Source organism: Branchiostoma floridae, chromosome 6 (genome assembly GCF_000003815.2).
Source record: "Branchiostoma floridae strain S238N-H82 chromosome 6, Bfl_VNyyK, whole genome shotgun sequence".
In the NCBI taxonomy this organism is placed as follows: domain Eukaryota; kingdom Metazoa; phylum Chordata; class Leptocardii; order Amphioxiformes; family Branchiostomatidae; genus Branchiostoma; species Branchiostoma floridae.
Window position 1 is genome coordinate 9,173,195 of NC_049984.1, and position 25,711 is coordinate 9,198,905.

At 41.8% G+C, this 25,711-nt stretch overlaps 3 protein-coding genes across 5 annotated transcripts in view; 2 read left to right on the forward strand and 1 right to left on the reverse strand.

Annotated features, from left to right (window-relative positions):
• LOC118418476 (F-box only protein 15-like) overlaps window positions 1-6,674 on the reverse strand; it is a gene marked incomplete in the record, with an annotated part of 19,870 nt that extends 13,196 nt beyond the window's left edge. Inside the window, 9 exon segments of the mRNA XM_035824418.1 lie at window positions 1,437-1,575; window positions 1,995-2,127; window positions 2,570-2,782; window positions 3,417-3,509; window positions 3,812-3,943; window positions 4,058-4,162; window positions 4,296-4,424; window positions 4,644-4,778; window positions 6,584-6,674. Of these exon segments, the coding sequence (XP_035680311.1) occupies window positions 1,437-1,575; window positions 1,995-2,127; window positions 2,570-2,782; window positions 3,417-3,509; window positions 3,812-3,943; window positions 4,058-4,162; window positions 4,296-4,424; window positions 4,644-4,771 (1,072 nt within the window).
• Window positions 6,675-6,812: 138 nt separating this feature from the next.
• LOC118418554 (heat shock factor-binding protein 1-like) lies at window positions 6,813-10,824 on the forward strand. Of its 2 annotated transcripts, none has more exons than XM_035824550.1 (3): window positions 6,813-6,967; window positions 9,401-9,467; window positions 10,520-10,824. In XM_035824550.1, exons 1-3 carry the CDS (start codon window positions 6,896-6,898, stop codon window positions 10,606-10,608), a joined length of 228 nt encoding a protein of 75 aa, XP_035680443.1. In that variant the 5' UTR covers window positions 6,813-6,895; the 3' UTR covers window positions 10,609-10,824. The 2 variants fall into 2 exon arrangements, with proteins under 2 accessions (XP_035680443.1, XP_035680442.1); XM_035824549.1 differs by lacking the exon at window positions 6,813-6,967 and adding an exon at window positions 8,900-9,080.
• Window positions 10,825-14,836: 4,012 nt separating this feature from the next.
• Window positions 14,837-25,711, forward strand: part of LOC118418537 (neurocalcin-delta-like) — a 36,546-nt gene continuing 25,671 nt past the window's right edge. Inside the window, exon 1 of one of the 2 annotated variants that reach the window (XM_035824525.1) lies at window positions 14,837-15,087. The gene's annotated coding sequence lies outside the window, so the exon portion shown is untranslated. Of the gene's footprint in view, window positions 15,088-17,546; window positions 17,667-25,711 lie in introns of those variants that run through there. The other variant, XM_035824526.1, reaches the window with a different exon arrangement.

Consider the following 25,711-nt stretch of genomic DNA (forward strand, 5'->3'; position numbering starts at 1 on the left):
ATACTTCTTGTGCTGTTGAAACAGATGCGCAAGAGAAAAACAGATGCGCGAGAGAGAAACAGATGCTCGAGAGAGAAACAGATGCGCGAGAGAGAAACAGATGCGCAAGAGAGAAACAGATGCGCAAGAGAGAAACAGATGCGCAAGAGAGAAACAGATGCGCAAGAGAAAAACAGATGCGCGAGAGAGAAACAGATGCGCAAGAGAGAGAAACAGATGCGCGAGAGAGAAACAGATGCGCAAGAGAGAAACAGATGCGCAAGAGAGAAACAGATGCGCAAGAGAGAAACAGATGCGCAAGAGAGAAACAGATGCGCAAGAGAGAAACAGATGCGCGAGAGAGAAACAGATGCTCGAGAGAGAAACAGATGCGCAAGAGAGAAACAGATGCGCAAGAGAGAAACAGATGCGCAAGAGAGAAACAGATGCGCAAGAGAGAAACAGATGCGCAAGAGAGAAACAGGTGCGCAAGAGAGAAACAGATGCACAAGAGAGAAACAGATGCGCAAGAGAGAAACAGATGCGCAAGAGAGAAACAGATGCGCGAGAGAGAAACAGATGCTCGAGAGAGAAACAGATGCGCAAGAGAGAAACAGATGCGCAAGAGAGAAACAGGTGCGCAAGAGAGAAACAGATGCGCGAGAGAGAAACAGATGCTCGAGAGAGAAACAGATGCGCAAGAGAGAAACAGATGCGCAAGAGAGAAACAGGTGCGCAAGAGAGAAACAGATGCACAAGAGAGAAACAGATGCGCAAGAGAGAAACAGATGCGCAAGAGAGAAACAGGTGCGCAAGAGAGAAACAGATGCGCAAGAGAGAAACAGATGCGCAAGAGAGAAACAGGTGCGCATGAGAGAAACAGGTGCGCAAAAGAGAAACAGATGCGCAAAAGAGAAGCAGGTGTGCTAGACAGGAACTGGTGCGTGATTGAGGAACTGGTGCGTGATTGAGAAACAGGTGCGCAAGAGAGAAACAGGTGCGCAATAGAGAAACAGATGCGCAAGAGACAAGGGCTCGAAATACTGGGGTTTTGTTCACCCAGGGGCACCCAAAATTAGAGCTGTGCACTCAATTTTTTTCTGTGGGTGCACCCAAATATTTTGATAGGCTTATGTATGTTAAGATGTCAGCATACTAAGTAAACACCATATTCTTGACATCTGTGAGTTAGAAAGATAATAAAATGACTGTCATAGTTCTACTTTATTTTATGCGGTGCACCCAAAAATATTTTGGCACCAGTGCACCTATTCCCAAAAATGAATTTCGAGCCCTGATTAGTAACGTTTTTCTACTCTCAAACAATACTAAAGTGATCCAAATGGTATGTTGAGTGGAAGTAGTTTGACAAAAGGCTACAGAGGAAACAGTCTGCATTTTCCAAAAAATCTAGCCTTTCTAGTTTGCTGTAATGACTTAACAGGTAGTGACATTACCAGGGTCCCTGGAGATGTCGTCTTTCAGGTGGCTGGGCACCAGGTGAGGGAAACAGGTGGTGCTGCTGCCCAGGACGCTCCGCTGCAGCAGGTGGTGGTTGTGGACAGCACAGTTGATGAAGGCAAGCTCACCTCCATCCTATATACACAAAACCTTACTGTTATACATGTATGTATGTATCAAGCACACACTTTCATGTAGAAAAATCCAGTAACAGGACTGGTACATTTTTCTGGTCTGGTTACTACTAGATACAACTTTTCCAGTCTAGTTGACTGTCTAATTTCCTGCAAACATAGCTTCAAAACAGACATGTGACATGGACATGTACTAAAAACAAGAAAGTTATCTGCACAATGTTATGTTCCAATGGTAAAATTTCCATCTCCAGGCATGACATGGTGAAGATGAAATAATGTTCCCACACCTTCATGGACATGTACATGTACAGTACTAAAAACAATGACACAGAAAGTTATCTGCATAATGTTATGTTCCAATGGTAAAATTTCCATCTCCAGGCATGATATGGTTAAGATGAAATAATGTTCCTGTACCTTCCACACTGCAACAAAGAAGCCCTCCTCCATGAAGTAGACATTGACGAGACTGTCCTGCACATCTGGTGTTCTGTCCCGCAACTTGCTCCAACTCAGCTCTATAGTCTGCATCAGGGACCGGGTACGGGGCCTGTCAAATAACCAATGATATGTTGGTGCTGGCAAACCTTGTGTTGTTGTGTTGTGTTGTGGTGGAAGGCATCTTAGAATATTACCGTTCATGAATACTGTGCTCACCCAAAACTTAGTGCAGACCCAAGTCTCTTTACTCATCACTCATAACATTACCAGGAGAAGAGGATAAATACAGGCATCACCAATTTTGTAATCAACTACCAAAAGGACTGTCTGCCCATTTGGGGCATCTACATTTCAACGCTGAGGACCAAAAAACGTATGTTTCAAAAGTCTTTTAGCTATTCCATAATTATTCACTATATGTGGGACTTAAGACAAGAGAATTTTACAGATATGAATCTGAATGATACCAAGATGAGAGACTTTTCATTCCCCTAACATTATTTCCTACGAGAAAATACAGCACTTTGGTACAACAGATAGACTATACCTACCCATTTTTGATAGGCAGACCATCTCTGCCATAGAAGACGGGCGTGACCCCGTACAACCTGATGTAGCGGATGCTTCTGATTGGTGGGAAGCTCAGGTCATACCAGCGCAGAGAGTAGGAGAATTTACTGTAGATGGCATCATTGGCTGGAAAGTTGTGCTCCTTTATGTTGTTACCCTCCACTAAACATACAAACCATTTCACACCAAGGGCCCTGTACAAAGGAAAAGGTAATATTAAATCCAAGACTGTTCATGATTCAGTAATTGCATTTAATTGCACACCCCATTTCCCAGCATATTTTGTGCAATTATCTGGGTGGTGCAACAATGCAAAGTTATCCAGCTACACCAAACCAGCAATGGAATTTGGGAATCCATGCAATTAACAGAAGTGTGCAGTAATCCGTAGTGCAGTTAACTGGCTTCTATTGTAATTGTTTAGGTGCTAAGATATGTGCTGAGAACATGACTTGAATTGTTAAAGACATCAGCAAATAGTTGATCAAACTCGGCAAAGAGAAGCAATAATGGACAGTGATCTGCTCCGTATCTCATGTCAATATGGTAGTTTATTTATTGTCTTTCTAGCCTTTATAAGTGCAAAGGTAAAGCATTGTTATTGATATCGTTAAGCCACTTTTGATGCACGCCTGTCAAGTTATAGAGGTTTTTAAACATTGTAAATTGGTTTTTAATTCAGTGGCCAATACTGTGATATCCAATAAAGCCATCTTGTATCTTGTATCTTGTATCTAAGTGCAGCTACAACAATCCCATATAATAATAATAAAGCATGCCACTACATCTGACATGACAGCATGGCCATACAGGTGAAAGGTGACTCACGTTACTCCCTGCTGCAGATGGACAGGCATGCAGGTCCCACAATCCCTGGACTTCAGGATCTTTGGGATTCTGTTGTTTCTCGCTGCAACAAGACTGGAACACAAAACAAAGTCGAAAGCTTCAGCTTGCATTTAATTCATACACTAGAAATTATTTTTCTCCAAAGACGTCCGCTCATGTAAGAGTGATGCAACTGTAATTTATGCATTTAAGTTCATGGTAGGACTGTGCACTTTGGTATTAAGTCTGCGGTAGCACCATCCACTGTAGGCTTTTACTGCCATGGAAAAATGTTGGCGGTGGTTTTAAGTTCGTGGTGAATTGGCAATGCAAAAACCGCCAACATAAAACCGCTGCAAAAAATTCTGCATTTAGAGTAAATGATCTTTACCCACCGTGAGATTGCCTGTTTCTGCCAGTACCCTGGGGCAAGATCTCCTTCTGGTGGGACATGGGGCGCTTTCTTCTCCAGCTTGTCCAGACCACCCAGTTCTACATGTATTCTGTACTGTAACCGCCAGAGGTAGCTGCAGGAAGAAGGAAAGAGTGGTTGCATTATTCTAGACAATTTTTTCCTGCATCTGGGAAGACAACAGAAAATCGCTGCACGTAGAATCAAGAAAGAATTCAAAGTAACTCACTTGTCATGTGCAAGACTGTACCACTTTTTACACACTGTGGCGGCCAGGAGGAGGGCACCTGCATTCAGGAAGCTGAAGACCCTCAGTAAAATTTCATCTGGCATGCTGGAAATAAAACACATCAGGAAAGAAAGTGTCAGATCATAAAGTTGAAAAAGGAGAGATTGTTATGAGGTTTGTGTCTGAACATTTGCAAGTTTTCTATGTCAAAATTCTGGGAGAAAAAAGGGGTCCTTACTTCTGTATGCAGAGTTTCTTGGCTAAGTGCATCCTGAGTGTGGAGGTTTTTGTTGTGTTTCTGCTGTCACTTGGCCTTCTGGCACTGCCTGGGCTACTGGTACTGGCTGTTTGGGCCTTCCCAGCACTACTGTTCAATGGCAAAAGCAACAGGTTAGTATTTGATACAACAATAGCAATAACAACAACATAGAAACATGAACCAAACCAAACATCCATCTAGCCAAAAGATTCAGATCTGACAGAGATTGAGAAACATGGAAACATTTGAAACTTCTCTGCATTATGTAGTAGATAGTGCATTTAGAAATCAACTTTGAATGTTGTTACCCATGGGCATGGTGCTTACCCACTGGCCCCTCTTGAAAGCAACTGTTTCCGTGATGTTGAGGAACCACTCTTGTCTGGTGTACCATCCGACAGTTTGTGGGACTTCAGGTAAGATGATAACTTGTCGACGTGCTGTTGTGTGGACATCTTTGTACTGTAGTAATGAGTTCACGGGTATATATGTTACTCCTGACCATGAGTCATAATGCATACATCAAGAACAAGTACCGGGTAACAAAAATCAATGAAAGAAGTCACTGATTCTATTTTATGAGCCTCTACCAGTAACATGAGTCATGTAGAGTTGGATAGACTATGCATACTAAGTCAAGTATCCTGGAATTTCCCTAACATTTCCAGGAAAATTTAAACTTAGAAATAGTGTTTTCTTTCTGTGGTGGTTAAGACATATCAAATAAAATGGATGATTTCTCTCCATATATGTTGCATTTCTTAAGTTTACTTCCTTGATATATAAAAGCTATTCCAGGAATATCAAACAGGAAGTAAAGAACTAAAACCTGTAGCATGAGTTTGCACTTTGCTTGCAGGGTAAACAGGAAGTAGTACTGAAAATAGGGATTGCTTTGAGCTTGTTTCTAAAATTGTACCTCAAGCAGGAAACTGTACTGTCTTAAAGTATATCATGTTTCAAAATGTGACCCATGAAGCATGGGAGCACATAAAAAAATGTTTTACCCTGTAAGTGTTGGAAATATAAATAAACTGGCTACATATGTACAAATCAAACTTCATACAGCAAATGCCCTACAAAAATAATTCTTTAATTTTTTTTTTAAAGAACATATGAGAGGAAATCCTTTCTATAGTATTTATGACTGAAGACAAACAGTAACTCAATGATCCAAAACTGGAATGGGAAGGATCAACAAGGATAGGTACCAAGTCATGCACTTCACAAGAGAGTGGCTGGCAAACAGTTTTGTTTAACCACCTACTTGAAAATCAAATACATCGTAGTTAGAATCAATGTCATGTTGGTTGTGTCAGACTGTTGAGTCACCTAGCACAGTATCAGGAAGGATTGTGGTCATTTGAGAGTTCAATTTTGTCTTTTTTTGTGTTACTTTACTTTTTTTCCTGTAAGCACATTGTTTCCCCAACACTTAGGGGTTATCGGATAACCCAACACTTAGTACAAATTTAAAAAGTTACAATGCACAATCAACTCACAAGAAAAAGGCCTTAGAATCAGGTGTGCTAAAGTTCTTTTTTGCCAGATTTTGTGTGTATATTTGGCTAGTTCAGGTAACTTCCTATCTGTGCTACATCATGTGCAACAATATCATATGTTGGTACGTAATGATTTTATCAAGTGGACTGCTTCATTAGTTCTGCTTCCGAAAGATGTCTACTCTACTCTACTCATTTAGATTATAGCTTTGATGGGACAGTGCCAGTATAATATTCCACCAGTTCCGGCTTATTGCACTAAGAACTTGCAACAGTGAGGGACTCCTTGCCACACCGCCTGTATACAATTTGTACACCTGTTCAACAGTATTAACTTGGAAGTTCATCTATTGATAGCTTATGGCATAATGACAATATCATATGAATTAAACAAGTCTTGTCAAGCATGTTACTGTCTTTTTACAGTGTCCTTACAGTGAGTGATATATTTTGGCATCAAACTCTTTTGACTCCAACGAGTGAAGACAACAACAAGGTGGTGCCGACAAAGCACAGACAGTACAGAATGATCCTTATAACTCCTTGTTTGAAGTAACCTGATCATGCTAATGACAACACTTAGAAGCTTCATGACTGTCTTATGCCAGTTATGGTAAATTTTACCCCCACTATCTTAGGTCTCAGGAGGCAAGTATGAAACTAATAGTCTCTACGTAATTTCTTGACAAGTCCTCAGCAATTGTAGTGCCTGAAAATTCTTGAATACGTGTGAAAATTGGGCTAACAATCTTCCAAGTGCCTCACCTGTGACGATTTTCGCACTTCTTCCTGGTGATGATGTTCGATTTCTAAGGGTGATAGCATTATGTGCTAAGGGGTGTGTCATTGTAAAGATTCATTTAGTAATACTAGCCACACAAAGCTGGTATATTCTAGATTTCCATGGTCTAAACTAGCATTCATATAAAGTGTATGTAATTGCTATAGTGAAGAAAATGATTAAATGGGGCTCATAGAAAGTACTATGATTTTGCGTGAAACACCCCCGACAAATGTTAAACTCATCTTGAGCATGCGCACTTTGTGAGCGTCACTTCCGTGTACACAGCAAGAAAAATGGCTGACGTGAAGATGGACCTGGCCGTAACGGGCGCTGATCCCAAGAACATTCAGGACCTCACAGCATTCGTAAGCATACCATACCTACTTCAATAAAGGCTACAATATGTCTAGGAGTCGCTGTAGTAGTTTGAACGATTTATGAGCTTGTATAGGGTGGAAAAAACGAGTTTTAACATGTCCGGTTTAAGCGTGTTTTTTCAAGCGTGCTGTGTAAGTTGTAACCGTTGAAAAATGTCAACACATCAGACAAAAGTCCCTTGTGTGGTATTGTAGACGTACTTTTTGTTGCATTATCTTTACTTTATCGCGCTGCTTGGATTTGTACCGTTTTCACTTAGTACCATGTAGGAAAAGTATTTTTCAAACGTTTCAAAGAGAATTATGATATGTTATTACTGAAGAATTTTAACACGGATAAGTTCACATGGTTATTTACTTAATAGATTTTTGATTAGTCCTAAATATTATGTAACGTTATAGGCAAGTATTAGTCTCACAACGACTGTGAAGTATTACATTATATAATTGTCTTATTTTCAAACATGAGGCTTTAATTACTTGTTACTACACAAAATTGTGCTCATAGAGTTGTTGACGAAGTCATGATTTTTTTTTTCAAATTTACCTTTTCATCAACACCAACATTCCAACGTTCTGATGACATGCACCAGCTGTGACATTGGTTATACTATTGTGTGCTCATGTAGAATTAGAAAATTGTCCTGGATGAAGAGCTTATGTTGCTAGGTTGTTTCCATGGTTACCAAGTCTGTAGTTAGTTCACACCTGTGAATTGTGAACCAATTGTGAATGAGGTTGTTTGACAACAATGAAGACAAACAACGCTTCTTTTCTTGCATGTTCCCACTGTTAGCTTAGGTGCAGTGGTACATACAAATTACTGGTAGAAGAGCATTAGGTAATAGGTACCTGATTTTTGCACTGTGCAGAAATACTGGGGTGATTTAACCAGTATCAAATCATAGCATGTTTGTGTCGGGCGAAGTACGGAAATTGCATATTCGTCTTCAAGACTGTTTTTCCGTAGTTTTGGGGGTTTTCTAAATATCTTCTTTGCCCATGAACTACTGCGGCTGCATATACCTGATTTTGACAGCATTCAAACAATACTTCTGTGTAAGGTTTTCAGACCTGTAATGCGATCATGAAACAAGCCCATACACTAGAAGCATTCATAATTGAAAGGCACCTGTTCCTCTCCCGTCAAAGTGGCATTTAATTATGATTTTTAAGCGAGGCAATTATTTTCAGTTGAGACCATTGTTGTAATCTACTCCCCCAGGAGGCCCTATTGACAAATTCCATCACGTTACCCATGTAAATCCAGCCTAATGTGACACAGTCTGGTAATTATCACACAGGGAGGTCATTAAAACACCCCAACCCAATATTAGACACATAGGTGTGCAAGCCTTCTTCTAATGAAGAGCTGTTTTAAATACCAGGTGAACAGGTGCATAAAAATGTGCATCTGTTGAGATAACTCCCTTGAGAAGGGTGCATTTGCCCATTTGGGGGAATGTTAAACTTTTTGCATATAATATAGCAAACAGGAATATGTCTATGCTTTGTAAGCTAGTACTTAGAAGCCTGGAACCCATTTGTTGTAGGTGATAGTATTAAGGCCTCTCCGTAACATAATGCCTAGAATGGCCCCCTTTTTCAGACAAAAGTTGTATGTAATAGGTGTATATAACAGACCTACTCTATGACAATGACAAAAACCACCAACACTGACAAAACACTGTCCTTTTTTGTCAGTTTATTGTTACAAAATGACTGTAGGTTACAACATAATAAATGAGGGAATTTGCATGTCCGGACGTCCCTAAAACCCATCAGTTGTCAGTATTTCTGTTAATTAGACCTGTCCCGTTGGAAGTCTTTCATAAAAAATCCATTACCCGAAAAAAATTACCCCCCTTTTCACAAAGCGGTGATCTACTGGGCCTATATAATGCCTTGATGTGAGGGAATTTCTTCAGTCTTCCTGGGTAAATCACAGAGGCAGGGTGCACCAGTGGAACTGTAGCTTGGGTTAAGTTTGTCAGTTGAGTTAGTGAGAGAGAAAGAGGAGAACATGGATGCAGGGTTGAAGACTAACAGCAAGGAGGTGGAAACTCTTGACCCACATAATGTGATAGAAGCTACTGAAGTGGTAAGCGATTACTAATATGTGATATAACAGATTGAGAATGAAAGCAGTGTTGCTTTTAGTTGGGTCATTGTTTACTGTCCTGGTGTTCATTGCTGTTGTAGCAAGACTGTTTCATGTTTTTGAGCAAGGCTATTTTGAAAATATGCTAAAACAATAACCCTTACCCCAGCATGTTCAGGTATTGGAAGTACTTGTCTGTTTGTGAAACTGCTCAGGAAGACTGCTCTGTAAACATGTATATTATACAATGAGTATTGTGTATGGATAAAGCAGGTTCTGATCTGAAGTAATATTGTGCCCTTTCCCCCCTCTCCCTCCAGGTCCAGGCACTGCTACAACAGATGCAGGACAAGTTCCAGGCCATGTCGGACCAGATCATCTCGAGGAATATCCTTTTCACTATCAATGTTTGCTATCAGAATATTATGCAAAACATAGGTCAGAATGTTACAATGGTTAGGTTGATACGTATCTATAAGTATAACCCTTATGGTAAGCTCTGTTGGAGATGCAAACTATTGTGTTGTACTGTTTCAATCAATGATGTTCTTTGTAGGTTGTCCAAAAAATGTGCTGTTGTCTATTGTCTTTTATTGGTTTGTCAAAGGTACGTACAGCTGATGATTGTGGTGTTGAAAATATTGGAAATGATGTGATACACTGCAGACAATGTTGACCAACAATTTTGTCCTAGGTTGGGAAGATCTGCCTTCTTTGCTGTATACTAACGTTTGGCATAAGTTGGTAATATATGCAGTGAAAATTATAGACGCTTGGACTAATAATACCTGTTAACCAGACAGTGTCTTATTGTGGCTCTCTAAAATTTTATGGTTTAACTGCACCGTAAAAGTACTTTAAAAAAGTGCCAAACACTCTTGAAAAGAAAATCTTCTATGACAACTTAAGAAATTCACGGAGAAAGCATAACAATTAACATGACAGTACAGGTAATAACATAAGGGCTTCATTTTCAATTTGGTATTGACAGAACATAGACATACCTTATTCATCTACTTCCTCAATAATGTAGACCTGTGCAAGTAGTGTAGTCACGACTTGGAACATGGCATCAAGACTGGTTCTGAAGTGTTATACATATAAGTGTTATATATATAACAGGGCCCTTTCTTGGTAGGTTGTGTCTTCTGTGGTTTCACAGAAAAACAGAAGGAAGTGATGCAAAGGGACATAATGATGACGTTGGAGGAAGTTCCTTCCTGTGACTTGTTTTGTGTGTGGGCAAATGAATGTCGGTGCAGGGATGACTTGGTTGTTTGTGTGTGCGCGAATGCATGTATGTTTGGATGGATGTTTCTCCAATTACATGTACCTGTAAGTGTAGCCACTTCATTTTACATACTCTGTTGGTATGCATGTGTCCTGTAATACCTTTACCAGCATTTGTAGACCACATGTATTTCCTTAACCACTGTTACTCGATGACATGGGAGGTCGGATAGATGAGCTGGAGAAGAACATCGCAGACCTCATGACACAAGCCGGGGTCGAGGAGGTGGACAAGTAGTCATCTGTCGTCATGCACTCCACCATCTTGGCAGGAACAGCCTCACAGTCACCTGTGCACATGTAGTGGTGTTACATCGACTCTGCACCTTTTTTGTAGTATACCGGTAGTTGATAAGAATTGTTTTTGTTTGACAACATGTACTACCAATCTACCAGTATCTCCATTCTGTGTGGTTACTTGTTAGCTGTTTTTTGTGTATGCAGCAAAGTATACTGCAGTTCAGTAGAAATGTGTGTTTTAGGGACCGTACGGCGTTTAGTGAGGGGGGAGGGCCGGTCGCCAGAGGGTCGGGTCAAAAAATTTTTGCATGGCCCTCCCCCCAGGTAAATTTTTTTTTGCTAGGCCCTCCCCCCAAGACAAAATATTTTTGCTTGGCCCTCCCCCCTCCTATCAACTTTGAAAAAAAATATTCAAGACGCCAATAAAACACTGCGCTCCCGCATTCGGAAATGTCCTTTGCGTCATACTTTTTCATGATTTTCATCGAGAAGCAGATCTCTCACCCCTAGTAAAAAAAGGAAAACAGAATGGCTCAAAATATCTGCTTAATAGAGGGATAAATATCTGCTTCATAGAGGCATAAATATTTGCTTTATAGAAGCTATTTCATTGTTTTGATATTAAAACAACACTTAAAAAGCATTTGTACCTGGATTTCTAGTAGATTTGCGCCACGAAGCGGCGCGCGCCCCGCAAGCGAGTAGATTTGCGCCACGAAGCGGCGCGCGCCCCGCAAGCGGAAACGGAAACGGAAACTATTTTTAATTTACATATATTTTGGACTTTTTCTTGGTTCTGTGGTGGTAATAACTTACGGTAAATCGGGGGGAAAAATGAAAACCAAAACGACAGCACGATTCGACTTCCAAAACTGTAGTGGGGAGGGGGGCGCCGACGCGTGACGCTGATTTTCCCACGGCGGGGTATTAAAGACCGGTCGCCGGCGGGCGTGAGACCGCAGACTTGCAGGAGATCTTTTAGAAATGCCACGCTTTTTTTGCCACGATTTCCTGCATTGCTTTTTTATGGGAAAATTTGCTGGTTAGATGACATTTCTCTGAAAAAAAAATACGAGGGTTTCAAGTTTTTGAGAACGACGTTCCGAACACCATGTTCGGCGCCAAAGGCACGAAGAATCGCAAGGTATGTCCGGGAGAATTTTGAAATCTTGACCCTCTTAAAAGCTATTTCCTTCAGTTTGAGGAGATATTTTGCTGACAAACAAAGCTAACTTTAAAAGCATTTCAATTTAGAAATACAAAATTAAGTCGTCCCCAAACACATTATCACGATGTCGGTCACCAAAGGCGCGAGGCCGGTCACGTCAAAAGGGATCCAGGGAAATTTGCAAATATTTACCCTCGAGTTCTGAAACGCCATTTCTTACATTTTGAGGGCAATAAGACACGGGTAAATTTTGCTGGCAGACTAATACAGAGTTTAATAACATTTCTGTACGTGAAGAAGGTTTTCGAGGGCGTCATGCATAAGCCCCGCCCCCTCCCTTTCGCATTTTCACTGTGTCCCGAGCGCCAACCTCGGGCGATCCCTTGCAGAGGTCCAGAAAAATTTTGAAATCTTGACCCTCTGAAACGCCGTTTCTTGGATTTTAAGGGACATATTTTGCTGGCAGACCAAGCTATTTTTTTTTTTTTGCTTGGCCCTCCCCCCAAGTAAAAAAAAATTTGCTAGGCCCTCCCCCTGGCAAAATATTTTTTTGCTTGGCCCTCCCCCCCCTGGCGACCGGCCCTCCCCCCTCGCTAAATGCCGTACGGTCCCTTAAGGACATTGTGCTAGTCACCTGACACATAGCTTTTTTTAATGTGTGAATTTGTGGAACACTAATGGTACAAAAGCAATGGTTTGTCAATCCAGCAGACCCGATAGGATGTAATCATTTTGCAATTAGAGAGAAATTGCCCAAAGATTGACCAGTCTCTGTGGCAGTTAAATTTACAAGGTGTGATGATTGTTAAATCAATATAATCAGTAATCTGAATTAGGGGACCTATCTACCCATGTACTCCATGGGTGTGAGGAGGAGTCTGTGTGTAAATTCTAGCCGCAAAATGTCCCCTAGAAAATGATGCCCTGTAACTTTCAAAACAGCAAATGTTGCAACAAGCAGATGCCAAAATCACTTTTCGGACAACTTATGCACCAGTTTTTCCCTTCTTTGGCACAGTGTTTTTGCCTTCTTGGGTCTTACAAAGAGCTGATTGTGAGTTCAGCTAAGATTTTATAGCTGACAGTATTGTCCAAGGGCCAGAAGTAATTGTGTCAAAGGGAAAAACACCTGTACCAATTAGGAGAGACAGTAGGAATACTCTACCCTGGAAATGTATGAATATCTTAAGTAAGGCAACAATGTCCTTTCATCAGGAATACTGTAATTCAGTGCCTTCACCAACTGTTTCAGGTGCAGTCTAGTTGCTCTGTTGTTACCATCTTTCAAAAGGTACTGTAAGTGTTGATAGATTGTCCCACATGTCCAAGAAGCAGTACAAAGGAACCAGTTAAGTCGTGAGCCAGTTTATGTACTAACGCTAGGCTCTGTTGATGATGATCTTCCTGAATAGAGATGTTAGCATAAAACTTGATAAGCATGGGTCAAGTTACTCAAGTAACTTAGTGTCTGACAGAGTTCCCAACATTTAATAAGTACCCATTAGAACAAGAATAAGTACCCATTAGTCCAAACTTTTTGATACACAATTGTCACAGTTTCTGGGAATTAACAATGGCAAATGCATTGAGGAATTTTGTTTGATCCTGTGTTACTTGTTTATGTTGTTGACTGTGTGAACAGGAGCATAAAGTCTGTAACAATTGGAGTTGTACAAAATCATGTGTGGGTGGAATAAATGGGTCTAACAAATCACTATGAAGATTGTTGATGCAGTCTCTTGAGTTACATCACTTACTCAGAAATGTAACATTTCCTTTACCGGAAAATATAAATTTTTCCATATCAGGAACATTGCTGTAGACCACACTTGCATTGGTTATCAACAAGACAAGAATACTGTGCAATTAAGTAATGTTTAAGTTACAATGTCATCATCATTTGCCATTCATATTTTGCAAAGTCGGTTTATTCTGATATTTCCATGATTTAACACATATCTTCAGCTTCATAAACATATAGCCCTAGAAAAGCCATACTGCAATTATACCTAACGGAAAAAGCTCCGTCTTATTGAAAGTCGACCAATCAGTGTAGGCCAATGTTTGATCTGCAAGAACACAATGCATAGTATTACATCCCTATCTACCCACCACACCAGACACTAACTTGGATGTTGGCAGCCCATGATAAGTCCGACCTGATTGGTTGATTTTCATTTAACAAGCGTCATTGCGAAGCTTCCGTTGTTGCATTCCTTTTCAGTTCTGCTAGGGGACGCCCTTGTCCCGTAGTGAAGTTTAATAACGCTAACGCCTACAGTAAATCGCGGCCATTGATCTGCTCCTGACTTTGGATTGGCGGGATAGAGGAAACACACATTAAAAAGGTGCAATACCGTTTGTGTCTTCCCAATAACAGAAAAGTTGACAGCACATAAAATCATCTTCTTCCGCATATCTCCGCTTATCCATTTCCCTTCCAACTCACATTGCCTGACCAATCCTCCAAAGGAAAAGATCCTTCTGTTTTTCTATATACGCGTACGTAATCTAGCTGAGGGCCCATCCATATCTAATTTGTTCGACAGTTACGTTCGTCTCTTATTTCATCCTCTTAACAGCAGGGTTATTTCGCCCCAGGTTATCCTCGTTCGCTTCTCCATTTACTGGTAACCCAACATCTCACACATACAGCGGACCTACCTGTGCATAATTACAATCTGTTTATTGCTGTTGTTGGAAAACAACTCTATAACGTTACATTTTGCTTCTCATTCAGGTTAACCATTTAAGGCTTGAAAATCACAGGCAACATTTCCCCTGGATAGTTCTGGCGTCTGTTTAGCGTTTTATCTCTGCCTCATGAACTCGAACTGATGTCCCAGCTGCGTAGTATATGTACGTAATACAATACTGTTTGTTGCATTCGTCTATTATACCACATATCTCTCACTTATCCACCCATTTTCATTCCAAGTCACATGACCTTTACTGATCAATTGATTAAATCCTCCTTCTGTGTGTGATTAATTAGCGTCATTTTCGGCACCAGAGATTCATTCCATTTTGACACTTCCATCCAGACGTCACGACGAAGGGAATAGAATGTGCGAGTCACATGTCAGCTGAGATGTTATCACAAAAGAAGATTATACTATTTCCATAGAGTCAGGAGCAGACGTGAAGACAGCCAGAATCTATGATAGCCTCGGAAGTGACAAAAAAACTGACACTAGCCGCTGTGATATCAACCTTCCCTTTCTGTACTATCTACAGCAGATCGTGACTTTTCCATGTCGGATGTTGGCGGGAGGAAATGCCCTGGTCGGGAGGAAATACTGACTGACGGTAGGCTTTTATGTTGTTGCAGAGTCGTTATAGATGTAAGGAGTCGTAATAAATTTCCATGTTGCGTTATTCCATGTTATGTTACATACATCAAACCTTTTAAATTAGATTAGATTAGACACGTTGTTCTATGTTTATTAGTGCACGTTATGAATATGCCTTCGAGCATGAATTTGCATTATCATATAAATCATGTCAATGGCAACATATTACGTATAGCAGATATGTATATTAGATTGTAACGTTGGATGGATTCTATAGGTATAATTAAGCTGATGTGGAGTTGTTATGGATATAATGACGTGTTGTACTCCTATATGTCCTTATTTGATCACACGTGCCATCAGCGCGAGCACAGTGAAGTGTTGCTAAATGTGGGTGGACTATTCACTATCCCATTATTCACCATCAGATGAGAATGGCCAAAGAAAATGGAGAATTTAGAATGGTGCGATAAACATCTCCATGAAGAAGCACCCGTCATTGTTGGTATTGTATACTTACGGAATTGCTACGTGCCACGAATTTAAAAGTAATCAATGTTACATTCAATTCTGCCATGGGCTGCCAGGTGGCAACTGTTGTACAGTAACTTAGAATTGGAAACAAAACATTTTTATATACGTAACTGCTTTCCACACACTGCCGATGTCACGAGACTGTCTTTCCAGAAAGGAAGGGGGGGGGGGGGGGATCAAATTAAAACAAACCATTCCGACCATAGAAGTATAAAACACATGAAACATTTCTGGCAGTCAGCCATATTATTTGTTTACACGACGGGTATACACCTATGGGACTGCAGATTCTCGATGGTTTGCGTTCAAGTGGCTGTTAACATGTTGGATATGTTTGTATCTGGTGTTGGTTAGAAACGATCTATTTGAATTCTAAAAGAACCCATGCTTTCATACTTTTTCATCAATTCATATCCATCCTCAACTCATCGGCGTCGCCGTCTTCTCAACTGAATTTGTGTTACCTTTGACTTTAGAATGGGAATATAATGCAAATACATGTAGTTTAAAATATGCCTGAAAATACAACAAAAGCGTAGAAAAATTAGTTTTCTATCGATGAAAAAAACTCTGTCAGATCGCTGGGTCCCTGTGACGCTTGGAAAGCTCACTGGGAATTTTGACGGAAATTACGACAATATGATGGTATATAGAACATGTGCTCTTTCAACTGAGATAGCAAACTTAATTTTACATCGAGTTGAAATGCGTGAGGCGTAGGCTGGTATCCACACTGTTCCGTTGAGGGCGATCAGAGGAGCGAACAGAAAAGGGCGGGCCCCTGTCCAGGAAGGTAATCTGATTTCCCAATCTCCAGTGTCTATCCAAACCCAAGTGACTACTGGCTCCTTTTCAGTGCCGCCCTTGCACCACTCCGGTTGCTGCTGCCAATTAAAATACACTTCAGTCTCGTTACGCCTCGTGCGCGCCTGATATTCCTACCATCAGCCAGAGTAGAAAGGAATAATCTAGATTGAAGCCTCGACGTCGCTTAACAGCGGTATGGATCTGGGTCAGGCCGAGCATACGCACTCATTCTGTCCCTCTTCAAAGGTCAACCCGCCTCTGGTCATCTGTTCTCTTCATTTGTCCGGTACCAGCCACCGATATCTATCTAAGACTGGCGATTCTTCAATTCACTTAATAAGGCCTGCTGTGAAAAAGACTATTCTTGTCGCAGACGCGTGCTCGGTTCCATCATGGGGTAATTAAAGGTGAAAGTGTTTTTCCACGTCTGTTTGTCGTCAGTTTTATTCATTAGCTTGCTCTTTCACTGACGTCACTTTTTGTTTCTAAGAGATTTGATGGTTGAAATTGCTCGATTGCCTCGACAGTCGGTACATACAGGCAGGTATTTATTAGGTTATTCCCGGGCCATTACCCAAATTGTGAGACTAATAATCAATTAGTCGTGCTTGGATGATGGGCCTTGGGGCAAGATGAAATCGTGAATGAGTCCCATGACGTCAATAGCTAGGTGATGGGTCAGTCAGGAATCCTGGCGCATTTTTCTTACGTCCAACTGTAATTTTGTTGTCTCCATGACGACGGTGTCAATAACCCCATCGGAGGATGAGGCAGTAACTAAAGCGCTCTGCGTTTGCATACTTAAGACAGACTGATGTGATTATTTTTTTGTTTCTAGACACGAAGGGAGCTTTCTGGATTCTAAGCTGATGAGAAGATGAAGAACTGCGCAGGGGCGAATCGTTTCATCTGCTGTTAGGATGTGGAGACGGTCGCTGACAGTTACCATTCGCAAACATTTTGTAGTTTTGTCTGATTAAAGGTTTATGTGGAAACATTTGTGACTATTTATACAAGAATACGGCATTAAGTAGGAGTCATTGCTACTGTCTGTGCCAGCAGTTGTCAAACTGATGACAAACACCCACCAACCCCACCCCAGCCCGCAACGTCTAGTGGTTCGCCCATCAAGTCCCTGAATTGTAGCTCGGCGATAAAACGATTCTGCGTTAATTCCCGTCCTTGTAACGCCGGGAACCTGGTTACATCTGAGATTCCCCGCACGATCTCCAGGCGACCGTGTGTAAACTTCAGGTAAGTGAAGGGAGCCTGTTGCGATCAGGGGTAAAGAGTAATTTCATGGCCCATCGCCAATATGGACCAGGTTTCCGTTAGGTCAAGTGCAGAGGCACAGCCAGCTCCTGCGGGCACGTGTCCCCTTCAACTGGGCTCGTATCAAAAACCCATTAGGGGGTAATGAGTGGACAAATCTCCCTTCTAGTGGAATCAATATAGGCAATTTATCTGAGGAATATGATTAGATGTATGTGCCATCTTTCACCCGGGTTCCCAGTCGTCTTGTCAAAGCGAAACTGCCGCGGGACTTGGGTAGCAGATATCTGATGGGTGTGCGATAGGCGTAACCGTCACTCGGTCTTCGCAGCGATTGACGAGGCCACTTGTTCCAGGTAAAAGGTGACAGTATGTTATTACGCGTTCGTCTTGACAGGTGTGAATGTGTCTTGTGAATGTGTAGCTGTTTGCGCCATGTCATGTGTAGCGTCGATCTTGATACATCGTTATAGAGGTGAAAAGAGCGACATTTCACATTTTTCCCTCTTAAGCTTCTTACATCTTATCATTTCGTACAGCTAGACATGCCGGGTTTCAGGTAGAATATAAACTATTACAGGAGCCAGTTGTAAAATTGAAGCACATCATTCATAGCATGCGTGTTTGTCATAGACAGTGTCTCTTATTGTGAAGGATAAACAAAAACAAATGATAGCAACGGATCAAATGGATTAAAAATACATGTGACGTCACATGTGACCTGTTGTGGACAAGCAAGTACTGACGCCATGAATATTCCAAATCCAAGTACTCAGCTCTTTCGCTGAAAATTATTTGCAAGAACAGAAATGAAAATTCGACCCCTTGAAACGTTGACACGATTTCTCTTCAAGCTGAAAATCCCATCTTTGTAATCTTTCCGTTATGATAATACATCTTCGTCCTGTTGTTGAGCATGGCTTACAGAGGGAAGCCAAACGTTCTCACCTCGGAGTGCTCTTTTGCATGTAGATAAGGTTGACGACGGGTGAAGCAGAGACAGCAAATTGAACACCAATCTATCCTGGCTCCGGAGCTGATCGCCAGATATGTGCAGAAGCATTCAGGCGCACGATCTCAGGTCCCGTTCACTGTGAGGGGAATCTACAGGAGCCAGGATATTTGGTCTATAATGTAAACAGAGGCAGCTCTGCGCAACCCCGTGCGACCACCCCCTTGTTTTTTTTTTTTTACAAGGATGAGAGAAATCTTTTATTATCACACAGTGTTGAAAGGTGTGGATTGAAGTTTGGTCCCTAAAAATTCCCAAGCCCCCTTCTTCCCGCTATTTTCTTGAAGGATAGCGCGGCTTCCACCCCGATGTCATGTTTGCATCAGAATCGCTCTCAGTCATTGTAAGATGTATTGTCAGGATTTTAAATCGTATGATTAGTATCCCAAGCATGATATCCCTAGAGTTATATAACCGTCTTGCTCAGAGTAATTGCAGCTGCCACGGTACTGTGCGTAATCCCACAGGGACATTGTAACCCCCGCAGACACGCCGTTTTATGGACTGCATGGGCCGCGCCGTGCAATAAAATCTTTTCAAAATCTTAACATCAACTCTATAGTCACTGTCAAGAAAACACAATGACAAATGTCGAGGGATAGCTTCTTTTATGGAATTCCGAAAGCAAGACGACTTCGGGGCAGTAGTTTGAAAATGGCGCTGGCGGCCCTGTCCTTGGTGCTGAAACGATGTAATCAACATTCTCCACCCACACTGCCATAGAACATAGTAGAGATGCAACTATTAAACGAAGGCGCGCATATAGATGTGGTACAAATATACAGCACATTCGCCATAGTGCGTCCAAATTGTTTTCACCACAGCTGTTTTGGTTTAGCACCGCCATCGGCGAGTGAGTGTTCGTTCCCAAGAGTTGGGGGTAATGACTGGCATGTGAGTCGGAAGTGTTCTCAGCGGACTCATCACGGCCTGACATTTGTCCGTAAACAAATTATGTTTGTCGCACACGATGATTTGCTTCTCACGCAGACCTCGTGCGTAGGCGGGAGGGAGTGCCTTTGGGGGTTTGTCTTCAGGCTAATGCGTGATTTTTCGTTTCTCCGCCTGTGTGAATGTAGGATCTGTAAATCTTAACATGGCGTGAAGACAGGGTTTGTCAGATTTGAACTGTGAAATTAAACGTTCCGACTGACATGCGTTCTCGCAGTTAGAGTTGTTAGACGAGCCTTTTGACAGCATGCACATGTTGAGCAGTAGTGTGTCTTTTGTCGCAGTGTCATCTCACATGTGCAGGAATATAAACCTCCATGATACACCGTTGGTAATATACGTTAGCGCCGCTCACAAACCAAGGACATCCATATCAATCAGGCTAGTGTAATACAGTGTTTTCAGATGTACGTGTAAGATCCATGCACCCATTATGTCATCGACATTGACATCGTGCGCCATGTTTGTCTTCACTTGCTCTCCAAAGGCTCCTGTAAATCATATCAAGTTTGTTCAAGTTCAAATCTATATTGTTACTTTTGATTTGAGTCTGGCCTATCAGATGCAAAACTAGTAACGCGACCTTTCTACGGAAATACGACGGAAAATAAGTGACCTTTCTGGTCCCTGTTCTCAAGAGGCTAAGCAAAAAGCACAACAAGTGCAAGAAAATGTCTTCCCCTCAGTTCGGAGTGCTGCAAATGGGCAATTTTGAGGACATCGCAGGTCTCGATCGTACAAAAGCCGTAAAGACTGTGGGGGTTCGGCCTTAGTTCTAAGTGCCGTCATCGCCTCGCAGGTCTTAAAAACACATTTTCTCGCCATTAAGCCGCGTCTCACCACAGGAAGATGTTTGGCTTTAGGTCGTCTTAAATAACAGAGTAACGCCAATGGCTCTCTTTTATCTTCGGACGTGAGAAGCTTTGTAAGTAAGTCACGTATCTTTAGATATGCATCCGGCTCAAATTGAAAGCATCTAACATACATTGGCTTTGAATTCACTGCTTACTTACAAAAACATGTTATAGCTATAAGGCAATATACGCTAAACGTGCAACAGTCTCATGTTTATCCTCATTTCCTCTTCATGGTTGCCCTATCCACGACCCGTTCCTTGCATAAGATACAAATGGTTCTTTGATGGGGACCAGGTAATCAAATATGGATGGCGGATAAAATCTAACCGTCTCAGCCATGATTGGTAAACATGATTGATAAAAATACAAAAGTTCCCATCGTGATATCTGTCACGCTTCTTTTGACAGTTATCAGATGACAGAATATACACGGGCTTTCTACGTAACGTTGCTGTGTTTTATTCTTGAGCCGCCAAACTCCATTTTCGTCATGGCCAACCGTGATTCGTACGAACACAACTCATGGCGATCTGCTTTTAGGAGTGAAAGGTAGAAACACTTATCTGGTAAGTGGGACCCCCGAGTGCTTCATTTCCTAAAAAGCTTTGGCTTAAAATGCTTTTTAGTCACGACTTTACTATGATACGAGTTGTTTGTGAGTGACTGGTAAGGATATAGGACATTTGGAGAGACACACAAGTTTCACTTGAATCATTGACTAGTGCTGTAAAAGGAAAAGTTGTCAGCAACACTGTGAAGAGAAAGAGGACAGCTGCATACAGCACGGACAATTGACAATATAGACTTAGAAGTATTTTTTTTAGAAAAATAAACTTTCTTATCCCATAATATTAGTGGCGAGTAAGCTGCAATTGTCCGCCTCTTGTGAAGTGTCTTGTACTTCAATCAAGTCTTAAAGTTTCATGTCTTGAGCCTGTTCGCAACTGGCTACAAAGAGGAGAACACAATGAAGAGACTTGTCACATGTGTAAAAACACATTCAGGTTGATTTTGCCCTCATACGTATTATCGAGTGTACGTGCAGCAGGCCACGCCACTAGTCCTTATCTATGTTACATCCCAGAAACATGTCAGCCTCCCAGGACGTTTGGAGACGTGTCACAAGTCACGACATCAACACGACGGTAGTCACGACCTCTGTAAGCAGGAGTGCTGGATATGTAATTAAAACACCCCTAGTGACCATGATTGACATGCTGCATACTCATGTGGGGTATTTGTCCACGAAAAATGGTGTCAGAAGAACGGAAGACACAGCGAACAGGACACCTGTTGCTGAGATCGTAGTTTTCTGGACACCCCAAAACTAATACGCGAGGGTGAAAAAAATCCAGCAAAAAATGCTACTAAACCACAAAACTAAACATCCAGTTCATGATTTATTTCCCAGGCTCCGTATGTCTTATGTTCACCTCTATACGCGCGCGGATGTCATCCATAAAGTCAAGCTAGCGTGGATTAACTTCTCCAACATTAAATCCCGCGGACCTGTTGGCCAATCACATGCTGAAGTTATTAATGCCCTACCTGTATTATCGTGTGGTACTACTATTATTGAGCATGCTTGAAAATTGTCTAATAGTATGTATATCCACCGCTTCCCTCCGAAAGGTTTGTTTACATAGAAGAGTAGGTTAATTGCCCCAGCGCACTGATCCCATGTCCCATGCCGGTAACGGTTACATCATCTAACAAGAGTCCGTAGTATACAATCCTCCGCGAAGTACTGGTGTTTGATACCCTGTTTGTTATAACATAACGCTATATAGCTAGACAGTGTGGCAAGTCGGGGCCTAACCTTTGCCTGGAGAGTAGATAATTGGCCCCAGATTGCATAACACAGGCTACTATCAAACGACCGTTGACAAAAGGGTTGTACCAAGCGTCCATCTATAATTCGTAAAGCCTTAAAATGCTGCATTGGTACCCAAAATCACCACTTTTCCTCAGATTTCAATAGCTACCAACATGACAAAAGCATGACAAAATTCAAACAAATCCCTTAGAAGAATCTTGAGTTGTAACAATGAACATACAGACACAGACGACAAAGTACCCCAGTCAGGGGTTACTGACCTCCTCTATCCCCTGTAAGGATAGTTTATAGAGCACAAGATTAAAGCCTTCATGTGTGCGTAAAAAAGTTTATTACCGGAAAAGTGCGCTGCTGGCGGCATGTATATAATACACGGACCAGGAGGATTAGTAATAATGAATGCCCGGTCCGCGCTAACAACGTTCACTTCAAATAAATAAGATAAAAAGAGGGGACGATCAGATTGATTTTTGGATCCACACACTCACACTCACAGGCCGCTTGCTCCAGAGAGCGTGGCGCCTCGTCATCTTTACCAGGAATTCGAAGACCTGTCCAGGGCAGGCTGCCAGGCAGTGGGGAGGTCCATGTTTTAATACAGCTGCCAGTTCTGATGTTAGCTGGTCCAGCAATTTGTTGCGAGGCTTCCCTCTTGGCCTCTGATTTTTGGATTGCTGAGATAAAACTTTTTTTTAAAGCACTGTAATCTATGTTTTCCTTGTAGTTTTAGATTCAACGGAAGAACTGGTGACTTCGGTTTTTATGGATGGGCCAGCTATCAATTGAGCTAGGCCGTCCATCCGTCAGTGTTTGAACAAGCCTGTGAAAGACATTGATTTATTTTCCCGTGCAGCTGGCACGTCAGGATTACGCACTTACCGCACGCTTGGAAAACATGGAGCACTACGCCGTGCCATTAAGTCTGGGCGTATTGAGGTAGTCCGAGCATTAGATCCACATAATCCCCCGTCATCCTACTCTTTCTGTAAACCGCGTTTTTCAATAACAAACTGACTTGGCCCGTCTGTCAACAACGTCAGTGCGGATTTGGCGAAAGTTTGTAAAACAGCGGCACATTCTGGCACGGAGAGATTTTGGTCGGTAGGACTGAAATATAGATCCCATTTACACGGGGCGAAGATTTGTTGTGTGAATCTTCATCTCTCTGCCTGACTGGATTTCAACGGTAAATGCATTAAATCTTAAAATTGATCTGATGTTTCCCAAGTGCAAAATGACGTCACATTCATAACGTAACAGGGATGTCACGTCTCAGGCACTGCATACTGTAGAAAATGTTGCTGTTTTTTTTTATATTAGGCCACAGCAAATAGACATCATGAATGTCATCCTCTGCAGACTGAAAAAAATGATGAGATAGGGTGAAAAACAGGATGGGTAAATTTTCAAAATAGACAAGAATTGAAGTGACAGAACATGGTAGCACAGCCAACAAGTCATTCAAACAAAGTCTTAAGAAATATTTTCCTACTCCAAACATTCAATCAACCATCTCTTTCTCACACATCTCTTATTCTAACATGCTGCATAAACTGACAAATTTCAGGACGATAGTAACGTTCAGACTCCGTTCTGTATCCTCACACTCACGGACGCGCCCCTGAGCAGTTCGTACGTCCGGCGGCGCAGCTTACACTTTACCTTCTGCTGACGAACAAAGCCGCTGCCCCACCGCAGCCATTACCTTAGCTATCCATCAAAAGATTGTTCAAATCCCCGGAACGCCAGGAAAAGTGGCCCGGATGCCCACAACGTGCACAATTTCGGGTGCATTTTAGGTAAATCCTCGGTATCGTGGGAAGTCAAGGATCGTGGCGGTAATAGTGGGTGTATGGAACGCGTGTTTATCTAAGATGTTACTTTAATTGTTCAAGAAGGCCACAAGTCTTTCCCGTCATTTTCGCAAATGCTTTTCTCTTAACGTTACAAATGTTTGATCATAATCAGCCATTTTATGGATTAAGATAACAAAAATACGTTATCAACCCGATGTACATATCTACACCGAGGTTTAAATGCTTGAGGCAGCTGCTGCCTATGTTCGTCAGCTCTCTAATTGTTTGTTGAAACATTGTTGCCAGAGAGACGGTAGTCATGCTCGGGTAATGAAACATGCAACATGTTGCGTTCCTCTCATGAATAGGAATATAGTCGTACAGGCTGTGGTAACGTGGGTGTGATTAAGATGATGTTGTGTATCAGACTGTGGTGCAGGATGTTTTAATGGTTAACTCCTGTCATTCAGGGCGCCAAGCTTCGTCGCGTTATCTTATCGTTGACGCCCCAAACGAATTGAGAAAGCGAAGAGCTTTGACATTGATGAAAAAAACGCATGAAGGTTTGATCAATTGAATACATGACATTCTATTACTAGTACCCACGATGCCTTGCGACGAAATATCCGATCTATTGCCTTTTAACATCAGAGATATCTCTTGAAATCACAAATTATCCGCATTTATCTAAAGAAAAAAGACCTTGTTCTGTTTTCTAACGAAGATGAGATAGATGATAGCTCTTTTTTCCTTAGCCCTCCACAAAACAGGGTCCCTTGATAAATCATCATGTAAGTATCTGCCGGGACTACTGTAATCCTATCTACTGTGAGACGGACGGCTCCGACGTAATTACCAGCATTTGTAACCCCGAGCTTGTTTTGATGTCAGAAAATCTCTCTGGAAACCCTCGTTTGTCACGCAGACCGCAGAACCTAATTAAGAACAAAGCGACTACCGCATTATGATCCTAATAAAATAATGCTTCTCTTTTTGCCGGGGCGCCGAAGGCGCCCGGCTTTGTGCCCGGTTTAATGGTTCGTCCTTGGATGGGTCTGCTATGGTCGCAAAATGTACCGTGCGTTTTTACGACAATTCTCAGCCCTTCTCAGCCCTTCAAATAAACGCAATGTACCGTGCGTTTTTACGACAATTCTCAGCCCTTCTTAGCCCTTCAAATAAACGTTGTAAGAATACTGTTTATCCATGACCTCTACTCGTACAGAAAACATTGCAGCGCTCATTAGCAAAGTCTAGGAAAGGAAAATGTTTCTTGATTTGCAGTAAAACACTGGTCATGTAACATTTGAGGAGTTGTCGTTAAATCGCACGGTTCATTTTGCGATAGCGTTGACGGGTCCGGGTATTTAGCGGAATAACCCGGAATAACCCGGAATAACCCGGAATAACCTTAATAAAGGATGAAAGCTACCGAAATACAGTGTGCTTTGATAAGTTAAGATCGCAGAATGCAATATTTTGGCATAAAATAATGTATATATGGCCATGGGAACAAGAAATATTACGGTTATTCCGGGTTATTCCGGGTCATTTCGGGTTATTCCGGTAAATAC